This window comes from Moschus berezovskii, chromosome 7 (genome assembly GCF_049115385.1).
Source record: "Moschus berezovskii isolate FMDL1 chromosome 7, NW_MosBer_1.0, whole genome shotgun sequence".
In the NCBI taxonomy this organism is placed as follows: domain Eukaryota; kingdom Metazoa; phylum Chordata; class Mammalia; order Artiodactyla; family Moschidae; genus Moschus; species Moschus berezovskii.
In genome coordinates this window covers 35,940,409-35,966,735 of record NC_142466.1, presented here as the reverse complement: position 1 = coordinate 35,966,735, position 26,327 = coordinate 35,940,409, and the positions used below count along the sequence as shown (strand labels likewise).

Sequence of the window (26,327 nt, the reverse complement as noted above, 5' to 3'; positions counted from 1 at the left end):
GGATTCCTCATTTTCATCCAGGCTACCCAGATTCAATTCTGGGGCAAGGGACTAAGATCTTTCTTCAGGAAAACTCATTGCTGTCTCTCCAAGATCAACATCATTCTAGGAGCCTAGAATGATGGTTTGAGGCTTATGGAGATTAGTGGTGAGTGTGTTTATTTATTTTTTTGGCCTCACATTTTGTGGGTCTTAGTTCCCTGACCAGGTATTGAATTCCAGCCTCTGGCAGTGAGTGCATGGAGTCCTAAGCTTTGGACCACCAGGGAATTCCCAGTGGTGTTTTTAATAGAAATAGATTAACTGAAACAGGAAGCCAATACAATGAAGACGATAAGGAGTCTGATAGAAAGAAATGGTCAGAAATAAATGTCAAAAGAGTTCAAGAGAGAAGATAGTGTGTCACATTGTGTTACCCTGAAAGGGACAAAGGCTTAGTGTAGGTAATTTGGGAAGTGACCTCAGAAACAAGTAAGAGGGAGGGGAGGAGGAAAGGGCAACAACATAGCAGTAAAGATTGCTATGGGACTCAGTCCTACTGGGGGGTCTGTCGAAGAGCCATGTTGAATATGCCACAAATTTTACCTCTGAAGGATGGGAGGCTGGGACACTTATATTATCCACTACCTCTCACAGGTGGAGAATGCCCTCAGAGTGTTTTCCCCTGTGCCAGGACAGGGGCTGAACGAGCCACTGCTGCCCAGAGGCAGAAAAGCAGAGCAGCACAGGTACTTCAGAAGGGCATAGACAGGTGTAGGGCATATTCCATCACTAGAATCAAATGTAGGCTAAGGGGGTTTAACCCCACGAGCCAAAACCACCCACTATAGCATCTAAAAAGAATACCAAAGAAATGGTGTCAAATGCACTAACAAGGTCCAGCCAGATGAGAAAAGCCAATAGATTTGGTGGGAAAACCATTAGATTTGGAGACAGTGGGCAGAAATGGAAGAAGTAAGCACAAGCTATTTCTTCAAACAGTTTGGCACTGAAATGAATGAGGGACTGGGTCATCATTGCAGTCTAAAATGAAGATACCTGCTAGCAATAATGATAATAGCTGACATTTAGGAAAACTTACTATGTACTAACCAGTCTTTCAAATACTTTTACATATTTTAATCCATTGAACCCCTTCAACAACCACATGAAAAGGATACCGTTATTACCCTCATTTACAAAGAGGTTGACAAAGAGGTAGCAAGAGGTTAAGTAATACACTCAATATCAAATCAGGGCTTCCCTGGTGGCTTAAATGGTAGAGAATCTGCCTGTAGTATGGGAGACCTAAGCTTGATCACTGGGTCAGGAAGATCCCCTGGCTACCTACTCCAGTATTCTTGCCTGGAGAATTCCATGAACAGAGGATCCTGGAGGGCTACAGTCCATAGAGTCACAAAGAGTTGAACATGACTGAAGAACTAGAACTTTCACTTTCTTTTCCCCCCAAGATCACACTACACATAAGTGGCTGAATCAAGACAGTTTGGCTTCAGAATTTGCTCCCTTTACAACTAACTATATCCGTGTGTCTTGTTAGCAAAAGGAATGAAAAGGGAAGAGATGGAAGACACAGTTGAGAAAAAATAATGGAGCATATTCTGAGAGAAGACAAGAGGTGATATGCTCAAGGACACATATGGAAGGGGAAAAAAGAGAAGGGGAAAAAAGGAGAGATTTCAAAGCAGGACTGAAGGAATTTTGGTGATTCTGTAGATAAAGCTGTCAGGAAGTTTAAAGGCAGGAACCTCGCAAGAAATAGTAAATCAGATAAAATCAAATGAGAGCCTTAAGTCATTTCACTTTTCTGGTCTCAGTTATCTTATTGAAGAAAACAATAGCTACTTCACACAATTTTGGTGGGGATTTAAATAAATATATGTGAACAAATCCAGCACACAGTTGTATAGAAAGCATTTAATAAACATCATTTTTCACCTCTCTCCCTCTTTCTTAGATAAAGTGAGGTCATCAGAAAGGAGGCTCTTTACTACCAAAATATCTTTCAAATTTTCAGTTTTATAAATTAAGATTATACTAATCCAACATTCCAGCTAGAAAATAAGGAAATAGTATGTGTATCGCTGATTCATTTTGCTGTACAGTAGAAAGTAGTTTTAGTCACTCAGTCATATTTGACTCTTTGTGATCCCATGGACTGTAGACTGCCAGGCTCCTCTGTCCATGGTATTCTCCAGGTAAGAATATTGGAGTGGGTAGTCATTCCCTTTTTCAAGGGATCTTCCCAACCAGGAATCAAACTGGGTCTCCTGTAGGCAGATTCTTTACCATCTGAGCCACGAGGGAACACAACATTGTAAAGGAACTATAATCCAATAAAAATAAATTTAAACAAATAATTATTCCTTAAATAAGGAAAAGCGTTTCAAAAGAAAGATGAGTTATAAGCCCAGAAATCAACACAATTTGAAAAAGTTTTTAATTTTTATAAATACACAAATCCTAAGGACATACACACAAAAACTTCCTGTTGAATACTCTTAGTTAATCTGATGTCTGAGATGCAACTCTCTAAAAAATTATCTCCAGCATTTCCCATAATGCTTTCCAAGGACCTAAGTCGCAACAGGAAGGAAAGAGCAAGATAAGGAAGGGATTTGTTTCTTTCCTGTAAAGTGGAGGAGACTTTGGGAGTTTACACACTTTCAAGAAGTTGTTCACTTCCTAACAAAAACTTAGACTGTCTACTCAATGCCCATCACGCTACACCATTGACATGGTCAAAGAGGTACCAAGAAGCACACAACTCCCTCGATCTAGGACCTTAGAAGAGTTGAACTTCCTAAAGTTTTGACTTCTCTACAGTTGCCAATGATAAGAGAAACGACTGGAACTAAGAAATATAACTGATGAAGATTCTATAGCTATGATCAAACTGATCAGCTACTGAGAAAGTTTGCAAAGAATAATATCAGTACAGAATTTTTAAAAGGTGATCGTCTTGACCTCAGGTGGCAAGAGGGTATTGATCCCTATGGAACACAGAAGAGGACTGGAGGTCAATGAAATATGAAGATGAAAAAAGTCACGGCAATATGGGATGGGGAGGGAGGTGAGGGGGGTTCAAGATGGGGAACACATGTACACCCGGGGCAGATTCATGTTAATGTATGGCAAAACCAATACAATATTGTAAAGTAATTAGCCTCCAATTAAAATAAATAAATTTTAAAAAATAAAAGAAAAAAAAATCACGGCAATATATTTCCCTCAGCCACTCTTAGTTCAAAGCTTAACCAAATCCACGGTAAGGACTGTCTTCAGTTGTATGATCACACTTTAGTTGAATTTATTTATTAATTACTCTCTGGTTTGTGTGTATGTGTATACGTGCATGTGCTTAAATATTTAGTATAGTGTTCATTCCATAATGTATGTGTGGTCATTTTGAATTACTGACAACTAAATAGAACTTTTAGAGGAAAACCAAATAATTAAAAGGCTAATTTGAGAAATTTTAAGGAGGAGTTATGTTAACTAACATTTAACCTGAAGGTTCTAGGTGCTTAAGTCCGTGGGAAAGTTGCAACAGGCAGGAGTTGTTAAAGACTTCTCTCTGAAGGAAATACATTACACTTGCACCTAGTATTCCAGACCTTAGAACTTCATATAGAATCTCAAATGGGCTCTTTTCAGGTAACTTACTTGCTCAGCATTGGTTTCTCATCATTAACTGGGGTGACCTCTACAAAAATGGTTTTAAGTATTTTATGTTTCCCGTCTGACACCTGGATTGTAAAGTCATCAGCAAGACTCTCTGAATCATCGTGCACGTACATCAACCTCATTCCTAGACAAAGGGAAAAAAGAGAGAAAGTAAATCTTTCTTATGATTAAACCATTTCAAAATCTGTCACAAATAATTTGTCTTAATTTCCAAGGCATTGTTATTAGCATGAGCTCATTAACCAGCACAATAAGGTAAAATCAAACTATTTTATAAAGTAAGAGTACCCTCCTAGTTCATTAAAAGTTCCTATTTAAATAAGTTAGTATTTGATAAGGGTCTTACTTAAAGTCATTGAGAAAAAATATATTCAATAAACTGGAAGAGAACAATGGTGACAGGGTATTTAAATGAAACAAAAAATTGGTTCGTTACTTAGGGGAATTTGTATTTAGATCCCTACCTCAAGCCAACAATCTAAATTTTAAGTGAATCAAAACTTAAATAAAAAACTGGTTTTAAAGTCTATATAACATTCACATGGAAAAAATGGAACTTTCAAAAAAGAAAAAATGGAACTTTCATATGTAGCTAGTAGAAAAGTAAAATGATGCAGCTACTTTTGGAAAACAGTTTGACAGAGTTTTAGATTTGATCCCTGGGTCAGGAAGATCACCTGGAGAAGGAAACAGCAATGCACTCCAGTATTCTTACCTGAAAAATCAAATGGACAGAGGAGCCTGGCAGGCTACATTTCATAGGGTCACAAAGAGTTGGACACATCTGAGCACATGAGCAAATAGGATAAGATCAATTTTTCAAAAAGAGTAATGAAAAAATACTTTAGGCTGCTATTTCAATGTGTCATTTCCTTAAAGAGCAAATTATCACCTCGGAGAATAATGAATTATTATAGGTTGTTCTATATTTGTTTCAAATGTGGAGGTTTTGACAGAAAAATCTCTTCAAATTTAGTTCCATAATCTCAATTGTTTTAAAAAGGAATTTTTTTGTTATGTGATTAAAACCTTGGGGTAAAATACCAAAATTCACAAATATAATTTTTACTGATGCTCTTAAGGTGAAAGAAAAGATATTTCTTTTTCAATTACCCACTCTGTCTAGCTGAGACTTCATGCTCTGCATTATTTGAGAGCCCAAAGAAAACCCTTGAGGGATAAAAGAATATAGGCAAAGGCCATTTCTTCAATTTCTCTTTCTGTGATTTATTACTATCTTTTCTGGGTTAAATTATTAAATCAACAACAACAAACAAATTGGAATGAAACATGATATACCATTCTTGAGAAGTTCCATGGAAAAGTTGTAGACAAGTTCATGCTTCTGGCCAGGGTTGGCTGATTGCTTATATTGAAAAAAGTTTCTGCTAAATGCCCTGTTGATGAGGAGGCCATGACGCGGTTTGTGAGTGATACTGAACAGCAAGGGGTTCTTGGGAATGTCCCGGTCAGTAGCACTGATGATGGAAGAATCCAGCTCTCTCATCTGACCCTCACACACCTAAACAAAGGCAAGAGAAGTCAGCGCATGTGAAATGAAACCTGTCTTTCTTTTGGCAAAAAGCTCAAAAAGTAATTTTAAAACATCCTATAATAATTTTAAGAGATCCTTACAAATTTTCCAGAACGTTTGTGTGTAAGGAGTCCTAAAAATGTTAACATGACCTTAGAAGACAATAAGAAATCTATTCATCTTTCTCATGTGTCTTTCTGAAGATTTCAAAGCACTTTATCCATTTCCATGAAGGACTTGATTCATAATTCAAAGATCAGGGACTAAAGCAACCAAAAGGATGCTTGCTTTCTGGGAGTCACAGAGTTCAGCTGTAAAACTGGGTGTAGACCCTGGCTCTCCTAACCTGCCGTTTTAACCTCTGAACCTTGCTGCTCTCACAGTTCTTTTTTTCTGCTTTACAAATGGCATAAATATCTGCTATACACACTGGGGGGTGTTAGGTGTTTTTAATTTTTGTCATTGCAGCAAACACTGCTATATCTTAATTACAGTCAACCACAGTTGAGAGGATACTCCTGGTTACACAACAGTATATATTTTAATGCTGGGTCCCTGATCTCTTCTCTGTCCTCACACCACTAATTTGCCTGAACAACCCGCATCCCACTTAAAGTTTTCATAACCCTTTAATCATAAAGAGAACTGAATGTTTTTCATTTCATGTAGGATCTAGTTATTTAGAAACATCTGTACCATTAACATGGTGCTTAGTCATCTTCATCTTTTTTTTCTCATAGCAAGGGAACAAAAAAGTATTTCTGCTTCCTACTGTGAAATACAGCAAGATCTAAATAATATGAGTATAGAAGTTTAGTATGTGCTTATTGGGCACGTACAGAATCACTGTAAGAACATGAATATTCTAAAGAATCAAAGTCCAGATGAGACTGTGATGGCCTGTTCATCATTAATTATAAGGAAGAAAATACCTAGCACTACTAAATACAGATAAACAAGAAGTAGGAAAGGGTGGAGAAATCCAGGAATGTCTTTGTGGCTGAGTGGACATTTTAGGTTTGAAGAAGACATGGGCTTTAGACTTGTGAAAATACTCTGTCTTCAGCCTCTCTTAAGGACTTTGAAAAGAGCCTTCCTACAACTACTTGCATATATATAACAAGAATCATAATATCTTACATTTAGGCTAAAATTATGCTGGTTCCCTTTTATCTGGACTACATTTTAAAAACTGAGATGGCATAATAATTTAATGCATGGTAATAGAAGTAGGGAATCATCTTTGATAGTAAATTGCATTTTTCTCCAAAAATTTTAATAAAGCAACCTAAAAAAGAAGTTCTAATCATCTTTCTTTATAAAGCTCGGGACTCCTGGACTCACTGAATGACAACCTTTCCCATTTATAAAATGGTAAATTCATTCACAAGATGACTGGGAAATTTTATCAAAAAAATGTGAGATTCTTCTTTGTGCATTCTATAATTTATTGAGATTATAAATAAAAGGTTTAGATAAATAGATATAAAATACAGACACTCACTAGTAGACAGTTTTGAAATGGATTATAATAACTTTAAAATCTCAATTTTTTTTGTGCTGCAAGTTGCAGCACAACTTGATGGAAGCCTAGCTAGCTATAAAATAAATACACTTTTCCACAAGAAAGCAAAATACATATGACTATTTTAAAAATCACTTGAAGCTTAAAGCCAGCTCTGCCAATAACACATGGGGCTCCATATTTGTTACTCTTCAACAGCCTCTGTAAGCAATTCACAGGGGAGAAAAAAGGCATGATTACTTTCAGAGAAGAGCAAGAGACAAATTCCCAGTGGCCTAATTATTTCAGAAACTCCAACCCTAGATAGATACAAGACAATAGAGGTAGGTATAGAAGGAGTCATTTGTAATTTCTTCTCTCTCTCATAATTACTGAAGTGCTCTCTGGAGAAATCCATGTGCCAACAGAAGAGGAATGGCAGGAGCAGGCATTTAAGTCTCATCCTTTTAAGTCTTATATACCTTTAAGACTTGGCAGAAAATTAAAATCAAATAAAGACTTTTGCATTTAGAATTTGATGATTTTTAGTGAAAAATAAGGCAAAATAATGGTTTCAAAGTAACTTTGATCAGACTACAGACGTAACAAGACTAATATGAATGACACCTATTTAATAAGGGTTTTCTAAGGAGATGGTTAGATAGCATCACCAATTCAATGGACATGAATTTAAGCAAACTCCGGGAGACAGTGGAGGACAAAGGAGCCTGGGGTGCTACAGTCCATGGGGTTGCAAAGAGTAAGACATGACTTATCAACTGAACAACAGCAAAATGTGCCCATCATGATAGTCATGGCCACCCTAAAGGAAGATCTGATACACATTTTGCAGATGAGGAAACAAAAACTCAGAGAAATAACTTACCCAGGACCCCATGACTAGTAAACAACAACACCAAGTCCCTCATATTCCAAAGCGAGTACTCATTCATTTAATCAGAATATGCTATGAGTATATCTGGATTAAATAATTGTATAAAAATTAAGATTGTTTAAAAAGAATTATATGCTTATATGAAAATATTAAAATATAGTAATCGAAGATTTTTTTTAAGTAGAAAGTAGGGTATATTAATGATCTCTGATTTGTAGGTGAAAACATACAGAAAAGTCATATACATACATACATATCATTGGCATGGGCAAAATTACTTCTGTGTAAATTAATTACCAAACACTCAACTGAAGGGGAGTGACCATGCATAGGGACTGTTAAAGAGGGAGAATTTCATAGTTCACTGTGTAAGTTTCACAACATTCTAACTTGTTTAACCACATATATTTATTATTTTTTTAAGACAACAGTTGTCTCAGCAGTGATATGCTGGGCCATTTTAACCATGTCTAAATTTTTAAATAAAACTAACAAATATTATTATATAATAGAATGACATTTTTAAGCTGCACAAAAATAATGGTCCAAATTGTGTTTTTTCCTGTCATATATCTTTATAAACAGCTGTATAAAAGAGATGCCTGTAGTTTGTGAATTAAGAGTCCTTGCTATTGTAGCACTGGTTAAGGAAGCATGCTATGGAATCAGAGCACCAGGGTGCAAATCCCCTACTTTTTACTTACTGCAAAGCTCTGTTATCTGGGGACACTAACTTAACCTTTTTAGTCTCATTTATTGCAGTTATAACATGGCAATAATAATGCCATCACTTTAAAAGTGATTCAATATGAACACATGTAAAGGGTTTGGAACAGGACCTACTAGCAAGTACTGCATTCTATATATAGACAACTATAATTAAAACTATGCAAATGCTATCTGTTACCAGTTATTATTATCATGACCATCATCATTACTATTAGAAAAATATTTATCAAGTGACTGCATTACATAACATAGGTTACTGCCCTCTTTGCTCATTAACTTGATGTGTTAAGTGCACAAAGACCAATGTGAATAGATTAGGTGAAAATAAAAATTAGGAAATGATAGAGACTAAAAATCCAAATATCTTTCTTACAGTAATATTCTGCACTATAAAATCAGGAGCTTCATCATTTGTAGCGTTGATTACAATATAAAATGGTATCTCCATGGAGTGTCGCTTCCCATCGGTGACATACAACATAAACTTGTCAGCCGTTGGTTCCATCCCCAGATGCCTGGACTGCACATAGTTAATATGTAAAGCCTTCATGTCTTTCCACTGAAACGAAGCTAGAGCACATCAAAATGGAGCAGGTAAATAAGAAAAACATATTTTCCCAAGCTACTGGTCCTTAATCCTTAACCCAATAGCCTATTTCTCAGCAGAGCAAATAAGGGATCACAGCAGTTGACCTAAGGATCAGTTATCAGGGACTTCTATAATGACTATACCCATCAACATAAAAACATATCCATAAATTACAAGGAAGAATTAAAATTTGCATGGAGAACAGAAGGGCTGTAACTGCTAACTAGGATGTAGGGACTTTGTGACCATCATTCACATACTTGGAATGAATGTCAGAGAGACCGTCCCTTGATGAAAAACAGTGCTCCAGAGTGAACAGTTCTTGTCATATTTGAACAAGGAACCATCTCTTTCATATAAAGGCAAATCAAGAGTTCATCAGTCATCTGCCTGTTAGTCGCTAAGTTGTCTCCAGCTCTTTGCAACCCCATGGGCTGTAACTCTCCGGGTTCCTCTGTCCATGGAATTCTTCAGGCAAGAACACTGGAGTGGGTTGCCATTTTTCTCCAGGGGATCTTCCCCATTTAGAGATTGAACCCCAGTCTCCTGCATGGCAGGCAGATTCTTTACCATCTGAGCCACCAGGATGGTAGCCTATTGTCAGCCTGCTTGACTGCATAGCAAGCAACTAGCAGGAATGAGTGAAATTAACTGACCTGCTATTATGGTATTCTGATATTGACTTAAATCAAAAGAAAAACGCTCTGTGTTATGTATTAAGTCACAGGCGGTGGTTTAGTCGCTGTCGTGTCCAACTCTTGCGACCCCAGGGGCTGTAGTCCCCCAGGTTCCTCTGTCCATGGGATTTTCCAGGCAAGAATACTGGAGTGGGTTGCCATGTCCTCCTCTGAGGGATCTTCTTGACCCAGAGGCTGAATCCCGGTCTCCTGCATTGCAGGCTAATTCTTTACCAACTGAGCTAACTAAGGCCCCCACCCTAAGTCACAGGAGAAACTGCAATTAATGCAATTAATCTTTAATGCATTAATCTTTCTTCCAACTCCATTGAGACATAATTCACCTATCACTGTGTGAGTTTAAGGTGTAAGACATGTTGATTTGACATAAGCATGTATGACTTCTCTGAAAAAATGTCTATTCAAGTCCTCTGCTCATTTTTAATCAGATTGTTTAGCTTTTTGTATTAAGTTATATGAGTAATTTATATATTTTTGATTTTATCTCCTAACAGATATGTGGTTTGTAGATACTTTCTCCCATTCTAAAGATAATCTTTTCATTTTATTGATTGTTTCTCTTCCTCTGCAGAAGTATTTTAATGTAGCCCCACTTCTTGATATTTTGCTTTTTTACCTTTGCTTTTGCTGTCAAATTAAAAAAGTCATCACTAGGCCCACATTAGGGAACTTACTGCCTATGTTTTCTTCTAGGAGCTTTATGGTTTCATGTCTCATATGCAAGACCTTAATCCATTTTGAGTTATTAATTTTTGTGTTGTAAGATAATGGTCCATTTTCATTCTTTTGAATGTGTCTGTCCATTTTTCCCAACATCACTTCTTAAAGAATGCTTTGCCTTTTGTATTTTCTTGGTTCCTTCATTAAAAATTAATTGACCATATTTGTATGGCTTTATTTCTGGGTTCTCTATTCTGTTACGTTGATCTGTGAGCTTGTTATTTTTTTTCTGCTTTGATTATGATAGCTTTGCAATAATAGTTTGAAATCAGCAGGTATGATGCTTCCAACTTTGCTCTTTTTTCTCAAGATTTCTTTGGCTATCTGAGGTCTTTTGTGGTTCCATACAAATGTTAGGATTATCTGTTCTATTTCTGTTAAAAAAAAAAAGTCACTGGAATTTTGATAGGGATTGCACTGAATCTGCAGAGAGCTTTGGGCAGTAAAGACATTTTAACTATATTAACACTTTCAACCCACAAACATGGGATGTCTTTCCATTTGCTTGTGTCCTCTTCAATTTCTTTCATCAAGTCACCAATTCTATGTCTTATAGTTGGTATATAAAATTTTCACTACCTTGGTTAAAATTACTCCTATATATTTTACTGTTTTTTTATGCTATTATAAATGAGATCGCTGTATCTGTTTCTTCTTCAGAAAATTTATTGTCCATGTATAGGAATACAACTGAGTTTTGTGTGTTGATTTTGTACCCTAAAACTACTGAATTTGTTCATTAGTTCTAATGGGTTTTGGTGAAGTCGTTGGGAATTTATATATATAATATCACATCATTAGCAAATAGGAACATTTTACTTCTTCCTTTCTGATTTGCAGACCCTTTATTTCCTTCTCTGGCTATGATTTTTTCAGTACTATATTGAATAGGAGTGATGCAGGTGGGAACTTTTGTCTTGTTCCTGTTCTTAGAGGGAAATTTTTCAAACTTTCACTGCTAAGTCTAGCTAAAAGTTTGCCACTTGCCTTTATCTTTTTAAAAAAATCAACTCAGTTTCATTAACCTTCCCCATTTTGTTTATCTGTTCTTTATTTGTTTCTGCTCTGGTCTTTATTATATCCTTCCTTCTGCTAAATATGGACCTAATTTGTTCTTGCTTTTCTAGTTATAGGTTATTTACTTTTTTAATGCAGCACTTATCATTATAAAACTTTTCTCTTCGTACTGCCTTTGCTGCATTCCATATATTTTGCTGTGTTGTGTTCCTATTTTTATTTAGGATTTTTAAATTTCTTTCTTATATTTAGTCTTTGATCCATTGGTTATTCAGGAATGTGTTAATTTTCACATATTTGGGAACTTTCTACTTATGTCTAGTTATTGACTTTAAACTTCATGCCATTGTGGTTAAAAAAAAAAGATACTTGGTACAATTTCGATCTTTTTAAATTGTTTAAGACTTGCTTAGTGACTCATCATATGATCTATCCCAGAGACTGTTTCCTGTGCATTTGAGAAGAATGTGCATTCTACTTTTGTTGAATGAAATATATGTATGTCTGTTGGGTTCATTTGGTTTAATATATAGTTCAAGTCTAATGTTTTCTTACTGATTTTCCATCTGAATGATTCATCCACTGTTGAAAATGCGACACTGAAGTCCCTACTATTATTGTATTGTTGAGTATTACCCTCTTTAGTTCTATTAGTAATTGCTTAATATATTTAAGTGTTTCAATATTGTATGCATATGCATTTACCACTATTATATCCTCTCAACGAATTAACACTTTATCATTATATAATGACCTTCTTTGTGTCTTGTTATACTTTTGACTTAAGAGATTATTTTGTCTAGGATATGTATATCTACTACCCTTGCTCTCTTTCGGTTTCCATTTGCAAGGAATATCTTTTACCATCCCTTCATTTTAAGCCTGTGTCTGTCCTTAAGCCTGAAGTAAGTTTCTTGTCAGCAGCATTTAGTGGTGTCTTATTTTTTCTATTCATTCTACTAACACAACTAATTGTAAACCCAGTTTCTCTCATATTTAAAATGGATATGCCTCAAAAGGTGCTTAGAGAATAATTTACTTCTGAAGTGTTGCCTTTGAATGATTTTGGTTTTGGCATTTGTTTTTGCTTTGGTTGTTTTCTTTTCAGGTGAAACACCAGAGCTATTCAAGTTTCTGAGACATTTTGGTTTTAAAATTAATGTCATTACCGTCAATATTTCCATGATATATTCCCACTCTTTTCTGCCTGTATCTTTTAAAAGTGTTAAAAGAAACTGTGAGAATAAGACTGTGAGTTCCACCAGATTTATTCTGTCACAGTATTCTGTGTTGCTATGGGGGCCTTTTAAAACATTATTTCTTCAATATTTATCCTTAAATTTTCCATAAGTATAATTTCCATTTATTTTGAAGTAAACTCCCATACATGGGAAATTTTAAATGAAAAATTAGAATGAAAAACAATAGTATTTGAAAGTATCAGTGATCATAATAATTCCTCAAGTGTGGTACTTTGAACATTTTTAAAGTCCTAACCTAGTTATTAAATATAACCATGAGTTTGAATGAACTCCGGGAGTTGGTGATGGAGAGGGAGGCTTTGCGTGCTGTGATTCATGGGGTCGCAAAGAGTCGGACACGACTGAGTGACTGAACTGAACTGAATTGAATCAATGAGAGTCTCAAACAAAGGCTGATTATTGCTGAACATGAAACCATGACTTACCTATGCTGATGCCCATATTGCTCTTTTCAAAACCTGGAGAAGGGAGTGTGTTTTCAAGGTAGCCAAACTGGGGAGGAGAAACCAAAACAAATTCCAAGTCATCTGCTGCAGTGTCAGGGTCAGTGGCAGACAAATGGTTAACGGTAAGAGCTGCTGAGAAACCCTCATCTACAACGAATATGGTACCTGCATACAAATAATAACACAATTATGACTTACTGTGAAATCCTCTAATCAGAATAGTGAGGACAAAAGGGAGTGATTGAGATTCCAATTCAGAGACACCTCCTATATGCAAATGTACTTCCATGGGAGATGTTCATTTCCTTTGGCATAATTCTCCTCATGGTGAAAATATTCAGGGGTAATGGGTGGAATTTAATTTGACTTATGGAATTATATTTTTTCTTGTCTAAGAAAGCCAGACTATTACAGAAAGATAGAAGAAATACTAAATGTTCCAGTACAGCCCTTTAGTCATTCTCAAGGAACTCTGATTTCCCCTGTGTCTCTATGGAAGTGACAAATGAAAATAAGAATTGCCAAAATGTTTTAATGATAAGCCACTGAATGTGGTTTATATACTCTTCAAGATCAGTTGTTACCTCTGTTTGTCAGAGCGTTAATTGCCTGAGAACTATTATGAATTGCTCATAACGAGCATTTTTTTCATGCCGTAGTGCTTAATTATTCTGCGGGGATAATGCTTCCTTTCCAGAACACTGCTTGGGAGACAGTTTGCAAATTACAATAATGTTCATACATATGCTTGCATTTCTTTTCTGAGAGTCAGAACATATATATAGTGCCTACAAAGAAATGACTTCCTAAAAAGCAAATAAGGTTAAATATATATAAAGAGTCACACTGATATACTCATTCTATTCTAATAGAAATTATTATGAATAAAATAAATTACTGTCTCTACCAGGTAAAAGATACTTTCCCATGTGAAATAAAATCAGAGTATCTAAGGATTACAATGTTGTGTTCATTTTAACACACACACACACACACACACACACACACACACTTGCATTCTCTCTCCACATGGATTTATCTAAATTTTTAAACAAGTTATTTCTTTTGCCCTGTAATCTTTCACAGATCTGAGGTTTCCACAAGTCTGTATTGAGACAGTTATTAGAGGCAATTTTGTATGGTGGTTTTCTGTTTTGACTATAATAAAGGGCATTATTTCACTGGACCACAGGTATGACTAGGTGAGATAATAGAAACTTAAGAGAAAAAACATCGCCACCTATTGCAATTGAAGGTGGTTGGTTGTCCACTGGATACACTGTGATGTTGAGATCATACATTGGAAAGGACTCATGAAGAGGAACAGATGGATGAGGTCCATTGTAACAGCAGCCATTCACAAAAGGACCAGCTTCTCTGTCCGAAACCACCAATGTAATGGTGTCGAAACAAGGCATCAGGCCAATCTCACCACCTGGAAGACACAACTACAGCTGAAAGATGACTTTTAAAAAATGCAGAATACCAAGATGAAATCGCCTTACACTTCCTCTACAAGCATAGAATGGCAAGGAAAGGAACTTATGTGGTTAAAATGTGAAACTCAATTTTATTACTATGAAATTAAATAGAGTCATGCAAATAATGCAGAAATGTTTGCCCATCTGTTGCCTCTGGTGAAAACCCTGCCAGCCATCTATCACCATATGGAGGGGCAAAACAGGGCTAACAAGGGTCTGACAGTTCACAAATGAACAAGAGAGACACAAAGCTGGACCCGGGATGACTTCACTCTTCTCCCATAATTATTAGTGTTAGGACCAACCGCAGGGAAAACAGAAGGCACCCTGTCCCTCTGGTAATTGTCTTCCCATTTGCATTAACCACCTTAATTGAACAACCACTACTGCAGAAGAAGCTGAATAGGTGAAATACAAAGATAACCCACATCTTTGTCATTTGCTTCAGTATTTTCCTCATTACAAATAGTCAAGATGTTAGCCAAAAAGCAACAGCACCTGGATAAGAAGAGACCCTAATTTTCATCTTCTTTTTACTCTTGAGAGCTTCCATCTATGGGATTCAAAATGGTCCCAACTTAAGTTGTGAGAGGAAGAAGGAAGAAAATATCAGGACTAGATACTTTATCAGGAAATAGGACAATCTATTCTTGGATTACTAATGAACAGCACAGAAGTAGGAGTGCTTACTATCCAGGGGGCAGAAAAGTTATGTAGATGTGCTTTTTATCATTCTTCTACTTTACTCTAAAAGTGTCAAGAGGGAAGCAATTATGTTGGAAGTTTCGATGAGACTAGGTACAAAAGACCAGGAGCAACATCTCTTTTACAAGACACATTGGTCAAATCTATAGAGCACTGTACTTGGAATTATTACACCTGTTTAAAAAAATGAGGAACATAAAAGGGAACAAAACTGGGTCATCTGTAGAGATGTACTTGAACCTAGAGTGTGTCATACAGAGTGAAGTAAGTCGAAAGAAAAAAACAAATATTAATGCATATATCTCCCATGTTACTAAGGTCATGCTTAAAATCTTGCATGTCAGGCATTACATGGACCAAGAACTTCCAAGCTGGGTTTAGAAAAGGAAGAGGAACCAGAGATCAAATTGTCAACATTCACTGGATCATACAGAAAGCAAGGGAATTCCAGAAAAACATCTACTTCTGTTTCATTGACTACATAAAAGCCTTTGACTGTGTGGATCATAACAAACTATGGAAAACTCTTAAAGAGATGGGAATACCAGACCATCTTACCTGTCTCCTGAGAAACTTGCATGCAGGTCAAAAAGCAACAGTTACAACCCTGTATGAACAACTGAGTGGTTCAGGATTGAGAAAGCAGTACAACAGGGCTGTCTGCTGTCACTCCGTTTGTTTAACCTATATGCTGAGCGCTTCGTAAGAAATTCCAGACTGGCTTAGTTATATGCTGGAATCAATATAGGCAGGAGAAACATCAACAACCTCAGATATACAAGTGATACCAGTCTAATGGCAGAAAGCAAAGAGGAAGTAAAGAGCCTTTTGATGAGGGTAAAGAAGAAGAGTGATGAGCCTGCTTAAAACTAAATATTAAAAAAATAAAGATCATGGTATCTGGCCCCATTACTCCATGGCAAAGAGAAGGAGGTAAAGGTGGAAGTAGTGCCAGATTTCATCTTCTTGGGCTCTAAAATCACTGGAGATGGTAACTTCAGCCATGAAACAAGAAGACATTTGCTTCTTGGCAGGAAAGCTATGGCAAACCTAGACGGTGTGTTGAAAAGCAGACACTACTCTGCTGACAGAGATCCATATAGTCAAGACTATGATCTTCCCAGTGGTCACGCAGAGTTGTGACAGCTGGACTGTAAAGAAGGCAGAGCACCAAAGAATTACTGCCTTCAAACTGTGGTACTGGAAAAAACTCTTAACTATCCCTTGGATAGCAAGGAGATCAAACCAATCTTTTTTTTTTTTTATTGTTTTTTTATTTTATTGGAGGCAAATTACCTTACATTAATATATTGGTTGGTTTTCCATACATTGACACGAATCCGCCCCGGGTGTACATGTGTTCCCTTTCTTGAACCCCCTCCCACCTCCCTCTTCCCCATATCCTCCCTCTGGGTCATCCTCGTGCACCAGCCCCAAGCATCCTGTATCATGCGTCGAACCTGGACTGGTGATTCATTTCACATATGATAATATACATGCTACAATGCCATTCTCCCCAATCATCCCACCTTCACCCTCTCCCACAGAGTCCCAAAGACTGTTCTATATACCTATGTCTCTATTGCTGTCTCGTATACAGGGTTAAGGTTACCATCTTTCAGGTCGGTCTAGTCAAGGCAATGGTTTTTCCTGTGGTCATGTATGGATGTGAGAGTTGGACTGTGAAGAAAGCTGATCACCGAAGAATCGATGCTTTTGAACTGTGGTGTTGGAGAAGACTCTTGAGAGTCCCTTATACTGCAAGGAGATCCAACCAGTCCATTCTAAAGGAGATCGATCCTGGGTGTTCATTGGAAGGACTGATGCTAAAGCTGAAACTGCAATACTTTGGCCACCTCATGAGACGAGTTGACTCACTGGAAAAGACTCTGATGCTGGGAAAGGTTGGGGGCGGGAGGAGAAGGGGACGACAGAGAATGAGATGGCTGGATGGCATCACCGACTCTGTGGACATGAGTTTGAGTGTACTCCGGGAGTTGGTGATGGACAGGGAGGCCTGGCGTGCTGTAATTCATGGGGTCGCGGAGAGTCGGACACAACTGAGCGACTGAACTAAACTGATACTGTATTGATGTTTTTCTTTCTGGCTTACTTCACTCTGTATAATAGGCTCCAATTTCATCCACCTCATCAGAACTGATTCAAATGCATTCTTTTTGATGGCTGAAAAATACTCCATTGTGTATATGTACCAAAGCTTTCTTATCCATTCGTCTGCAGATGGACATCTAGGTTGCTTCCATGTCCTGGCTATTATAAACAGTGCTGCAATGAACATTGGAGTATACGTGTCTCTTTCAATTCTGGTTTCCTCGGTGTGTATGCCCAGGAGAGCGATTGCTGGATCCTATGGCAGCTCTATTTCCAGTTTTTTGAGAAATCTCCACACTGTTCTCCATAGTGGCTGTACTAGTTTGCATTCCCACCAACAGTGTAAGAGGGTTCCCTTCTCTCCACACCCTCTCCAGCATTTATTGCATGTAGACTTTTGGATAGCAGCCATTCTGACTGGTGTGAAATGGTATCTCATTGTGGTTTTGATTTGCATTTCTCTGATTATGAGGGATGTTGAGCATTTTTTCATGTGTTTGTTAGCCATCTTTATGTCTTCTTTGGAGAAATGTCTGTTTAGTTCTTTGGCCCATTTTTTGATTGGGTCATTTATTTTTCTGGAATTGAGCTGCAGGAGCTGCTTGTATATTTTGGAGATTAATCCTTTATCAGTTGCTTCATTTGCTATTATTTTCTCCCATTCTGAAGGCTGTCTTTTCACCTTGCTTATAGTTTTCTTTGCTGTGCAGAAGCTTTTGATTTTAATTAGGTCCCATTCGTTTATTTTTGCTTTTATTTCCAATATTCTGGGAGGTGGGTCTTGGAGGATCCTGCTGTGATTTATGTTGGGGAGTGTTTTGCCTACGTTCTCCTCTAGGAGTTTTATAGAATCTGGTCTTACATTTAGCTCTCTAATCCATTTTGAGTTTATTTTGGTGTATGGTGTTAGGAAGTGTTCTAGTTTCATTCTTTTACAAGTGGCTGACCAGTTTTCCCAGCACCACTTGTTAAAGAGACTGTCTTTTCTCCATTTTATATTCTTGCCTCCTGTGTCAAAGATAAGGTGTCCACAGGTACATGGATTTATCTCTGGGCTTTCTATTTTGTTCCATTGATCTATATTTCTGTCTTTATGCCAGTACCATACTGTCTTGATGATGTGGCTTTGTAGTAGAGCCTGAAGTCCGGCAGGTTAATTCCTCCAGTTCCATTCTTCTTCTTCAAGATTGCTTTGGCTATTCGAGATTTTTTGTAATTTCATACAAATTGTGAGATTATTTGTTCTAGTTCTGTGAAAAATATCGTTGGTAGCTTGATAGGGATTGCATTGAATGTATAAATTACTTTGGGTAGTATACTCATTTTTACAATATTTATTCTTCCAATCCACGGACACAGTATATTTCTCCATCTATTAGTGTCCTCTTTGATTACTTTCACTAGTGTTTTATAGTTTTCTATGTACAAGTCTTTTGTTTCCTTAGGTAGATATATTCCTAAGTATTTAATTCTTTTCGTTGCAACAGTGAATGGAATAGTTTCCTTAATTTCTCTTTCTATTTTCTCATTATTAGTGTATAGGAATGCAAGGATTTCTGTGTGTTGATTTTATTTCCTGCAACTTTACTGTATTCATTGATTAGCTCTAGTAGTTTTGTGGTAGAGTCTTTAGGGTTTTCTGTGTAGAGGATCATGTCATCAGCGAACAGTGAAAGTTTTATTTCTTCTTTTCCAATTTGTATTCCTTTTATGTCTTTTTCTGCTCTGATTGCTGTAGCCAAAACTTCCAGAACTATGTCAAATAGTAGTGTTGAGAGTGGGCACCCTTGTCTTGTTCCTGACTTTAGGGGAAATGCTTTCAGTTTTTCACCGTTGAGAATAATGTTTGCTGTGGGTTTGTCATATATAGCTTTTATTATGTGGAGGTACGTCCTTTCTATTCCCATTTTCTGGAGGGTTTTTATCATAAATGGATGTTGAATTTTGTCGAAGGCTTTCTCTGCATCTATTGAGATAATCATATGATTTTTATGTTTCAGTTTGTTAATGTGGTGTATTACGTTCATTGATTTGCGGATATTGAAGAATCCTTGCATTCCTGGGATAAAGCCCACTTGGTCATGATGTATGATCTTCTTAATGTGTTGTTGGATTCTGATTGCTAGAATTTTGTTAAGGATTTTTGCATCTATGTTCATCAGTGATATTGGCCTGTAGTTTTCTTTTTTTGTGGGATCTTTACCTGGTTTTGGGATTAGGGTGATGGTGGCCTCATAGAATGAGTTTGGAAGTTTCCCTTCCTCAGCAATTTTCTGGAAGAGTTTGAGTAGAATAGGTGTTAGCTCTTCTCTAAATTTTTGGTAGAATTCAGCTGGGAAGCCGTGTGGACCTGGGCTTTTGTTTGCTGGGAGATTTCTGATTACATCCTCTAGTTCCATGCTTGTGATGGGTCTGTTCAGATTTTCTATTTCTTCCTGGTTCAGTTTTGGCAAGGTGTACTTTTCTAGGAATTTGTCCATTTCGTCCAAGTTATTCATTTTATTGCCATATAATTGCTGATAGTATTCTCTAATAATCCTTTGTATTTCTGTGTTGTCGGTTGTGATCTCTCCATTTTCATTTCTAATTTTATTGATTTGGTTCTTCTCCCTTTGTTTCTTGATGAGTCTGGCTAGTGGTTTGTCAATTTTATTTACCTTCTCAAAGAACCAGCTTTTGGCTTTGTTGATTTTTGCTATGGTCTCTTTTGTTTCTTTTGCATTTATCTCTGCCCTAATTTTTAAGATTTCTTTCCTTCTACTAACCCTGGGGTTCTTCATTTCTTCCTTTTCTAGTTGCTTTAGATGTAGAGTTAGGTTATTTAGTTGACTTTTTTCTTGTTTCTTGAGGTGTGCCTGTATTGCTATGAACGTCCCCCTTAGCACTGCTTTTACAGTGTCCCAGAGGTTTTGGGTTGTTGTGTTTTCATTTTCATTAATTTCTATGCATATTTTGATTTCTCTTTTGATTTCTTCTATGATTTGTTCATTATTCAGCAGTGTGTTGTTTAGCCTCCATATGTTGGCATTTTTAGTAGTTTTTCTCCTGTAATTGAGATCTAATCTTACTGCATTGTGGTCAGAAAAGATGCTTGGAATGATTTCAATTATTTTGAATTTACCAAGGCTAGATTTATGGCCCAGGATGTGATCTATCCTGGAAAAGCTTCTGTGTGCGCTTGAGAAAAAGGTGAAATTCATTGTTTTGGGGTGAAATGTCCTATAGAGATCTATTAGGTCTAACTGGTCTATTGTATCATTTAAAGTTTGTGTTTCCTTGTTAATTTTCTGTTTAGTTGATCTAGCCATAGGTGTGAGTGGGGTATTAAAGTCTCCCACTATTATTGTGTTATTGTTTATTTCCCCTTTCATACTTGTTAGTAATTGTCTTACATATTGCGGTGCTCCTATGTTGGGTGCATAAATATATATAATTGTTATATCATTTTCTTGGATCGATCCTTTGATCATTATGTAGTTTCCTTCTTTGTCTCTTTTCACAGCCTTTGTTTTAAAATCTATTTTATCTGATATGAGTATTGCTACTCCTGCTTTCTTTTGGTCTCTATTTGCGTGGAATATCTTTTTCCAGCCCTTCACTTTCAGTCTGATTGTGTCCCTCTTTTTGAGGTGGGTCTCTTGTAGACAACATATATGGGGGTCTTGTTTTTGTATCCATTCAGCCAGCCTTTGTCTTTTGGTTGGGGCATTCAACCCATTTATGCTTAAGGTGATTATTGATAAGTATGATCCTGTTGCCATTTTCTTTATTGTTTTGGGTTCGAGTTTATATACCCTTTCTGTGTTTCCTGTCTAGAGAAGATCCTTTAGCATTTGTTGGAGAGCTGGTTTGGTGATGCTGAATTCTCTCAGCTTTTGCTTGTCTGTAAAGCTTTTGATTTCTCCTTCATATCTGAAGGAGATCCTTGCTGGGTATAGTAATCAGGGCTGTAGGTTACTTTCTTTCATCACTTTAAGTATGTCTTGCCATTCCCTCCTGGCCTGAAGAGTTTCTGCTGAAAGATCAGCCGTTATCCTTATGGGGATCCCCTGTGTGTTATTTGTTGTTTTTCCCTTGCTGCTTTTAATATTTGTTCTTTGTGTTTGATCTTTGTTAATTTGATTAATATGTGCCTTCGAGTATTTCGCCTTGGGTTTATCCTGTTAGGGACTCTCTGTGTTTCTTGGACTTGGGTGATTATTTCCTTCCCCATTTTAGGGAAATTATCAACTATTATCTCCTCGAGTATTCTCTCATGGTCTTTCTTTTTGTCTTCTTCTTCTGGGACTCCTATGATTTGAATGTTGGGGCATTTAATATTGTCCCATATGTCTCTAATATTGTCCTCATTTCTTTTAATTCTTTTTTCTTTTTCCGACTCTGTTTCATTTATTTCTACAATTCTATCTTCTAGCTCGCTTATCCTGTCTTCTGCCTCTGTTATTCTACTGCTTGTGCCCTCAAGAGTGTTTCTGATCTCATCTATTGCATTATTCATTATATACTGACTTTTTTATTTCCTTTAATTCCTTATTGAACATTTCTTGCATCTTCTCAATCCTTTTCTCCAGTTTATTTATCTGTAACTCCATTTTGCTTTCCAGATTTTGAATCATTTTCACAATTAAAATTCGAAATTCTTTATCGGGTAGGTTCCCTATATCTTCCTCTTTTGATTGTGTTGGTGGGCATTTATCCTGTTCCTTTACTTGCTGGGTATTTCTCTGCCTCTTCATCTTGCTTATATTGCTGTGTTCGGGGTGGCCTTTCCGCCTTCTGGCAGTTTGTGGAGTTCTCTTTACTATGTAGTTACCTCGTTGTGTGTGGGGTTGGATGGGTGACTTGTCAAGGTTCCCTGGTTAGGGAAGCTTGTGTCGATGTTCTGGTGGGTGGAGCTGGATTTCTTCTCTCTGGAGTGCAATGAAGTGTCCAGTAATGAGTTTGAGATGTCAGTGGGTTTGGAGTGGCTATGGGCAGCCTGTATATTGATGCTCAGTGCTATTCTCCTGTGTTGCTGGATTGTTTGCATAGTATGTCTTTCACTGAAACTTGTTGACCCTTGGGTGGTGCCTGGTTTCAGTGTATGTATGGAAGCATTTGATGAGCACCTATCAATTAATGTTCTCTGGAACAGGAGATCTCTGGTGTTCTCAGGATTTGGACTTAAGCCTCTGCCTCTGATTTTCAGTCTTATTCTTCAGTAGGCTCAAGGTTTCACCCTCTGTTACTTCCAAGGCAGTTCCTTCTGTTGAAAAAGCTCTTCTGTTTTCTGGTCTCCTCAGTGTCTAATTCCCATCCTGACACCAGGATGCAGTGGTGGACACTTTTTTTTCCCCCCCGGCTCTCCTGTTCAGTCCTGCTGTGGGGAGGGAGGAACGCAGCTAACAAATATCCCTGGCGTCTGTGGGGAGTGCTCGCAGTGTCTCGGCTACACTGGGAATGCTCCCGCTCGAGGCGTGTGTGCTTTCCCCGTTTATGCTGCTCAGGCTCTGGGTTGCTCTGCCGGGAGCTGTCCGCTGCCGGCGCTAGGTTGCATGCACTTCCCAGGTCTGAGCGGCTCGGGTTCAGGTCCTCGGGTACTCCACAAAGGCACAGACTTGGCTGGGCCTGCGTTTTGTGCCTTCCTTGGTCCGAGCAGCTCAGGTGACCAGGCATTTGGCGAGCGGTTGCTGCGACTTATTGCCTTCCCGGTCCCTGCCACTCGGTTTTCTGGGTGCACAACCAGCACAGTTTCTCAAGTGGATATCGACTGGCCCGAACCCAAGAAGTCTTGGTTAGCAAGGAAGCCTGCCTGCAGCTTGGCACAGGAAGCCTGTCTGGGGCCGCGGCTGCCCCTTCTGGCGCTGGCTGCCCTCCCTGCCTCTGTCGGCAGGGGCTGGGGGATGGGCCGCCCACAGCCGGCTCACTCTGCTCAGTGCTTTGTTCTGTGAGCAGGGCTGACGGAGTCCTGGGTTCGGGCTTTTCGCAGGCTTTCCTCCTTTCTGCTTCGCTATCTTAAGCTCGCGCCCTCAGTTTGCCCTGGGTCGTTCAAGCCTGGTTCTCCCTCTTAGCGCCGCTGCCCACGCCTCCCTGCCCAGCCCCCGCCTGCTAGTGGGGGGTGCGGGCATCTGCGCTGCTTCTCCCAGAGTTTCCTCTGGGCACTTAGTCTGTGAGTTTTATTTATGTCTTTTGTCTCCCAGTTATGTGGCCCTCTGAGATTCCACTCGCCAGTGTTTCCAGGTGTTTGGAAACTTTTTTTTTTTAAGCCTCCCTTCCCGGGATGGAGCTCCATCCCTCCCTCTTTTGTCTCTCTTTTTATCTTTTATGCAGAGTACATCATGAGGAACCTGGGCTGGAAGAAGCACAAGCTGGAATCAAGATTGCCAGGAGAAATATCAATAACCCCAGATATGCAGATGACACCACCCCTATGGCAGAAAGTGAAGAGGAACTCAAAAGCCTCTTGATGAAAGTGAAAGAGGAGAGTGAAAAAGTTGGCTTGAGGCTCAACATTCAGAAAACAAAGATCATGGCATCTGGTCCCATCACTTCATGGGAAATAGATGGAAAAACAGTGGAAACAGTGTCAGACTTTATTTTGGGGGGCTCCAAAATCACTGCAGATGCTGATTGTGGCCAGGAAATTAAAAGACTCTTACTCCTTGGAAGGAAAGTTATGACCAACCTAGATAGTATATTAAAAAGCAGAGACATTACTTTGCCAACAAAGATCCGTCTAGTCAAGGCTATGGTTTTTCCCGTGGTCATGTATGGATGTGAGAGGTGGACTGTGAAGAAAGCTGATCACCGAAGAATTGATGCTTTTGAACTGTGGTGTTGGAGAAGACTCTTGAGAGTCCCTTGGACTGCAAGGAGATCCAACCAGTCCATTCTAAAGGAGATCAATCCTGGGTGTTCATTGGAAGGACTGATGCTAAAGCTGAAACTGCAATACTTTGGCCACCTCATGCGATGAGTTGACTCACTGGAAAAGACTCTGATGCTGGGAAAGGTTGGGGGCGGGAGGAGAAGGGGACGACAGAGAATGAGATGGCTGGATGGCGTCACCGACTCTGTGAACATGAGTTTGAGTGAACTCCGGGAGTTGGTGATGGACAGGGAAGCCTGGCGTGCTGTGATTCATGGGGTCACAGAGAGTCAGACACGACTGAGCGACTGAACTGAACTGAACTGAACTGAACCTACTTTTGAAGACTATGGGCTGCTTTTCTGGGTGCCTGATGTCCTCTGCTGATATTCAGAAGTTGTTTTGTGGGATTTACTCAGCGTTCAAATGTTCTTTTGCTGATTTTGTGGTGGAGAAAGTGGTCGCCCCGTCCTATTCCTCCGCCATCTTCCCGTGCTCCTTGACTCCCAAACCAGTCAATCTTAAGGGAAATCAACCCTGAATAGTCATTGAAAGGAGCTTTGCTGAAGCTGAAGCTCCAATATTTTGGTCACCTGACACAAACAGCTGACTCATTGGAAAAGTCTCTGATGCTGGAAAAGACTGAGGGCAGAAGAGGAAGTCAGAGGATAAGATGGCATCACTGATGCAATGGACATGAACTTGGGCAAACTTCAGGAGATGGTGAGGGACAGACAGGTCTGGCGTGCTGCAGTCCATGAAGTTGAAAAGAGTCAGACACGACTGGGCAATTGAACAATAACAATGCATATATAGGAAACCTAAAAAAAATGGTACTTATGAACCTATTTGCAGGGCAAGACTAGAAATGCAGATGTACAGAACAGACTTGTGGACACATAAGGGGAAAGAGAGGGTGGGACCAATTGAGAAAACATTGACATACGTACACTACGTGTGTAAAACAGATAGCTAGTAGGAAGCTTCTGTATAGCACAGAGAGCCCCAGCATGGTGCTCTGCAATGAGCTTGAGGGCTGGGATGGGGCCTGGGGTGGAAGGGAAGCTCAAGAGGGAGGGGATATAAGTATGCATATAGCTGATTCACTTCACTGTACAGCAGAGATTGAAAAACATTAGAAAGCAATTATACGCCAATTAAAAAATGGCAGACAAGGAAATATTCAAAATGATATTATTGAGTAACCAAATGATTAAAGAATGACAAGACTGGGCTTATTTTTTTAAAAGAATAAAGTTGAGACATTAAAATTAAACAATCAGCCTTCTACTTTAGGAAAAGTGGGGGGAAGACACCGCTTATCTATTCATATTTATAAAAAAGTTAATTGGCATAAAGGTTTTTTATTCAATACTCACTTGATAAATACTTATTTAATGCTTGCTGTGTGAAAATAGTGTTCTGTGTGCTCCAGCAGAGGGAAAGACAGACATATTGAAAATGTCAAAACAGTTCAAAAAAATATCAAATGTTCAAAGACCTACTATATGTCAGGAAGGGACACAGTCTAATGGGAGGGAAAGAAATGCAGTCCAGTTAGAATATCACAGATGCATATATATATTAAGTGAAACCATATGAAATTGCTACTCTTAGCTATTTTTAACCTATTAAATGGAACATTCATCTATCTCAGCCTGATTATTACGCATTAGGTGCTGAGGGTGAAGGAGGATGAGAGCATAGGCTGATGATGGCATGGGGGGCAGAATGCACATGTCAGGGAAAGTCAGAGAAATCTTTCCAGATGGCCTTGATCACTTTGTACTGAGCGTTAAATAATGAGCGGTTTATAAGGCAGATAAGGCAGAGAACTGGGAGATATGCGAGAAGATGTGCAGGAAGAGGGAGTGGGGAAGAGAAATGGAAAAATAATTCTAGGAAATGAGAACAGCTTAACCAAAAATACAAACATAGTACATTCAGTAACTGTAATTTCAATATAAGAAAAGCATGTGTGACATTCATAGAAAGATCTAGAAAAGTTGGCCGAGTGTTAAGCCACAAAAAAACAGCTACAACATGTGTCGAAGAATTCTTTACCTTGAAATGAGACACAATCTAAAGATACAATTTATAC

At 38.3% G+C, this 26,327-nt stretch overlaps 1 protein-coding gene across 5 annotated transcripts in view; it reads right to left on the bottom strand.

Annotated features, from left to right (window-relative positions):
• The window catches only part of FREM1 (FRAS1 related extracellular matrix 1), a 208,247-nt gene that overhangs the window by 72,156 nt on the left and 109,764 nt on the right, over positions 1-26,327 (bottom strand). For all 5 annotated transcript variants that reach the window (XR_008686234.2, XM_055428202.2, XM_055428203.2 and 2 more), the window contains 5 exons: positions 14,322-14,516; positions 13,061-13,246; positions 8,723-8,919; positions 4,987-5,209; positions 3,667-3,811 (listed from right to left, as the gene is read on the bottom strand). Coding sequence is in view for 4 of the 5 variants with exons in the window: in XM_055428202.2 (XP_055284177.2) it covers positions 3,667-3,811; positions 4,987-5,209; positions 8,723-8,919; positions 13,061-13,246; positions 14,322-14,516 (946 nt within the window). In the remaining variant the exon portion in view is untranslated. The remainder of the gene's footprint in view (positions 1-3,666; positions 3,812-4,986; positions 5,210-8,722; positions 8,920-13,060; positions 13,247-14,321; positions 14,517-26,327) is intronic.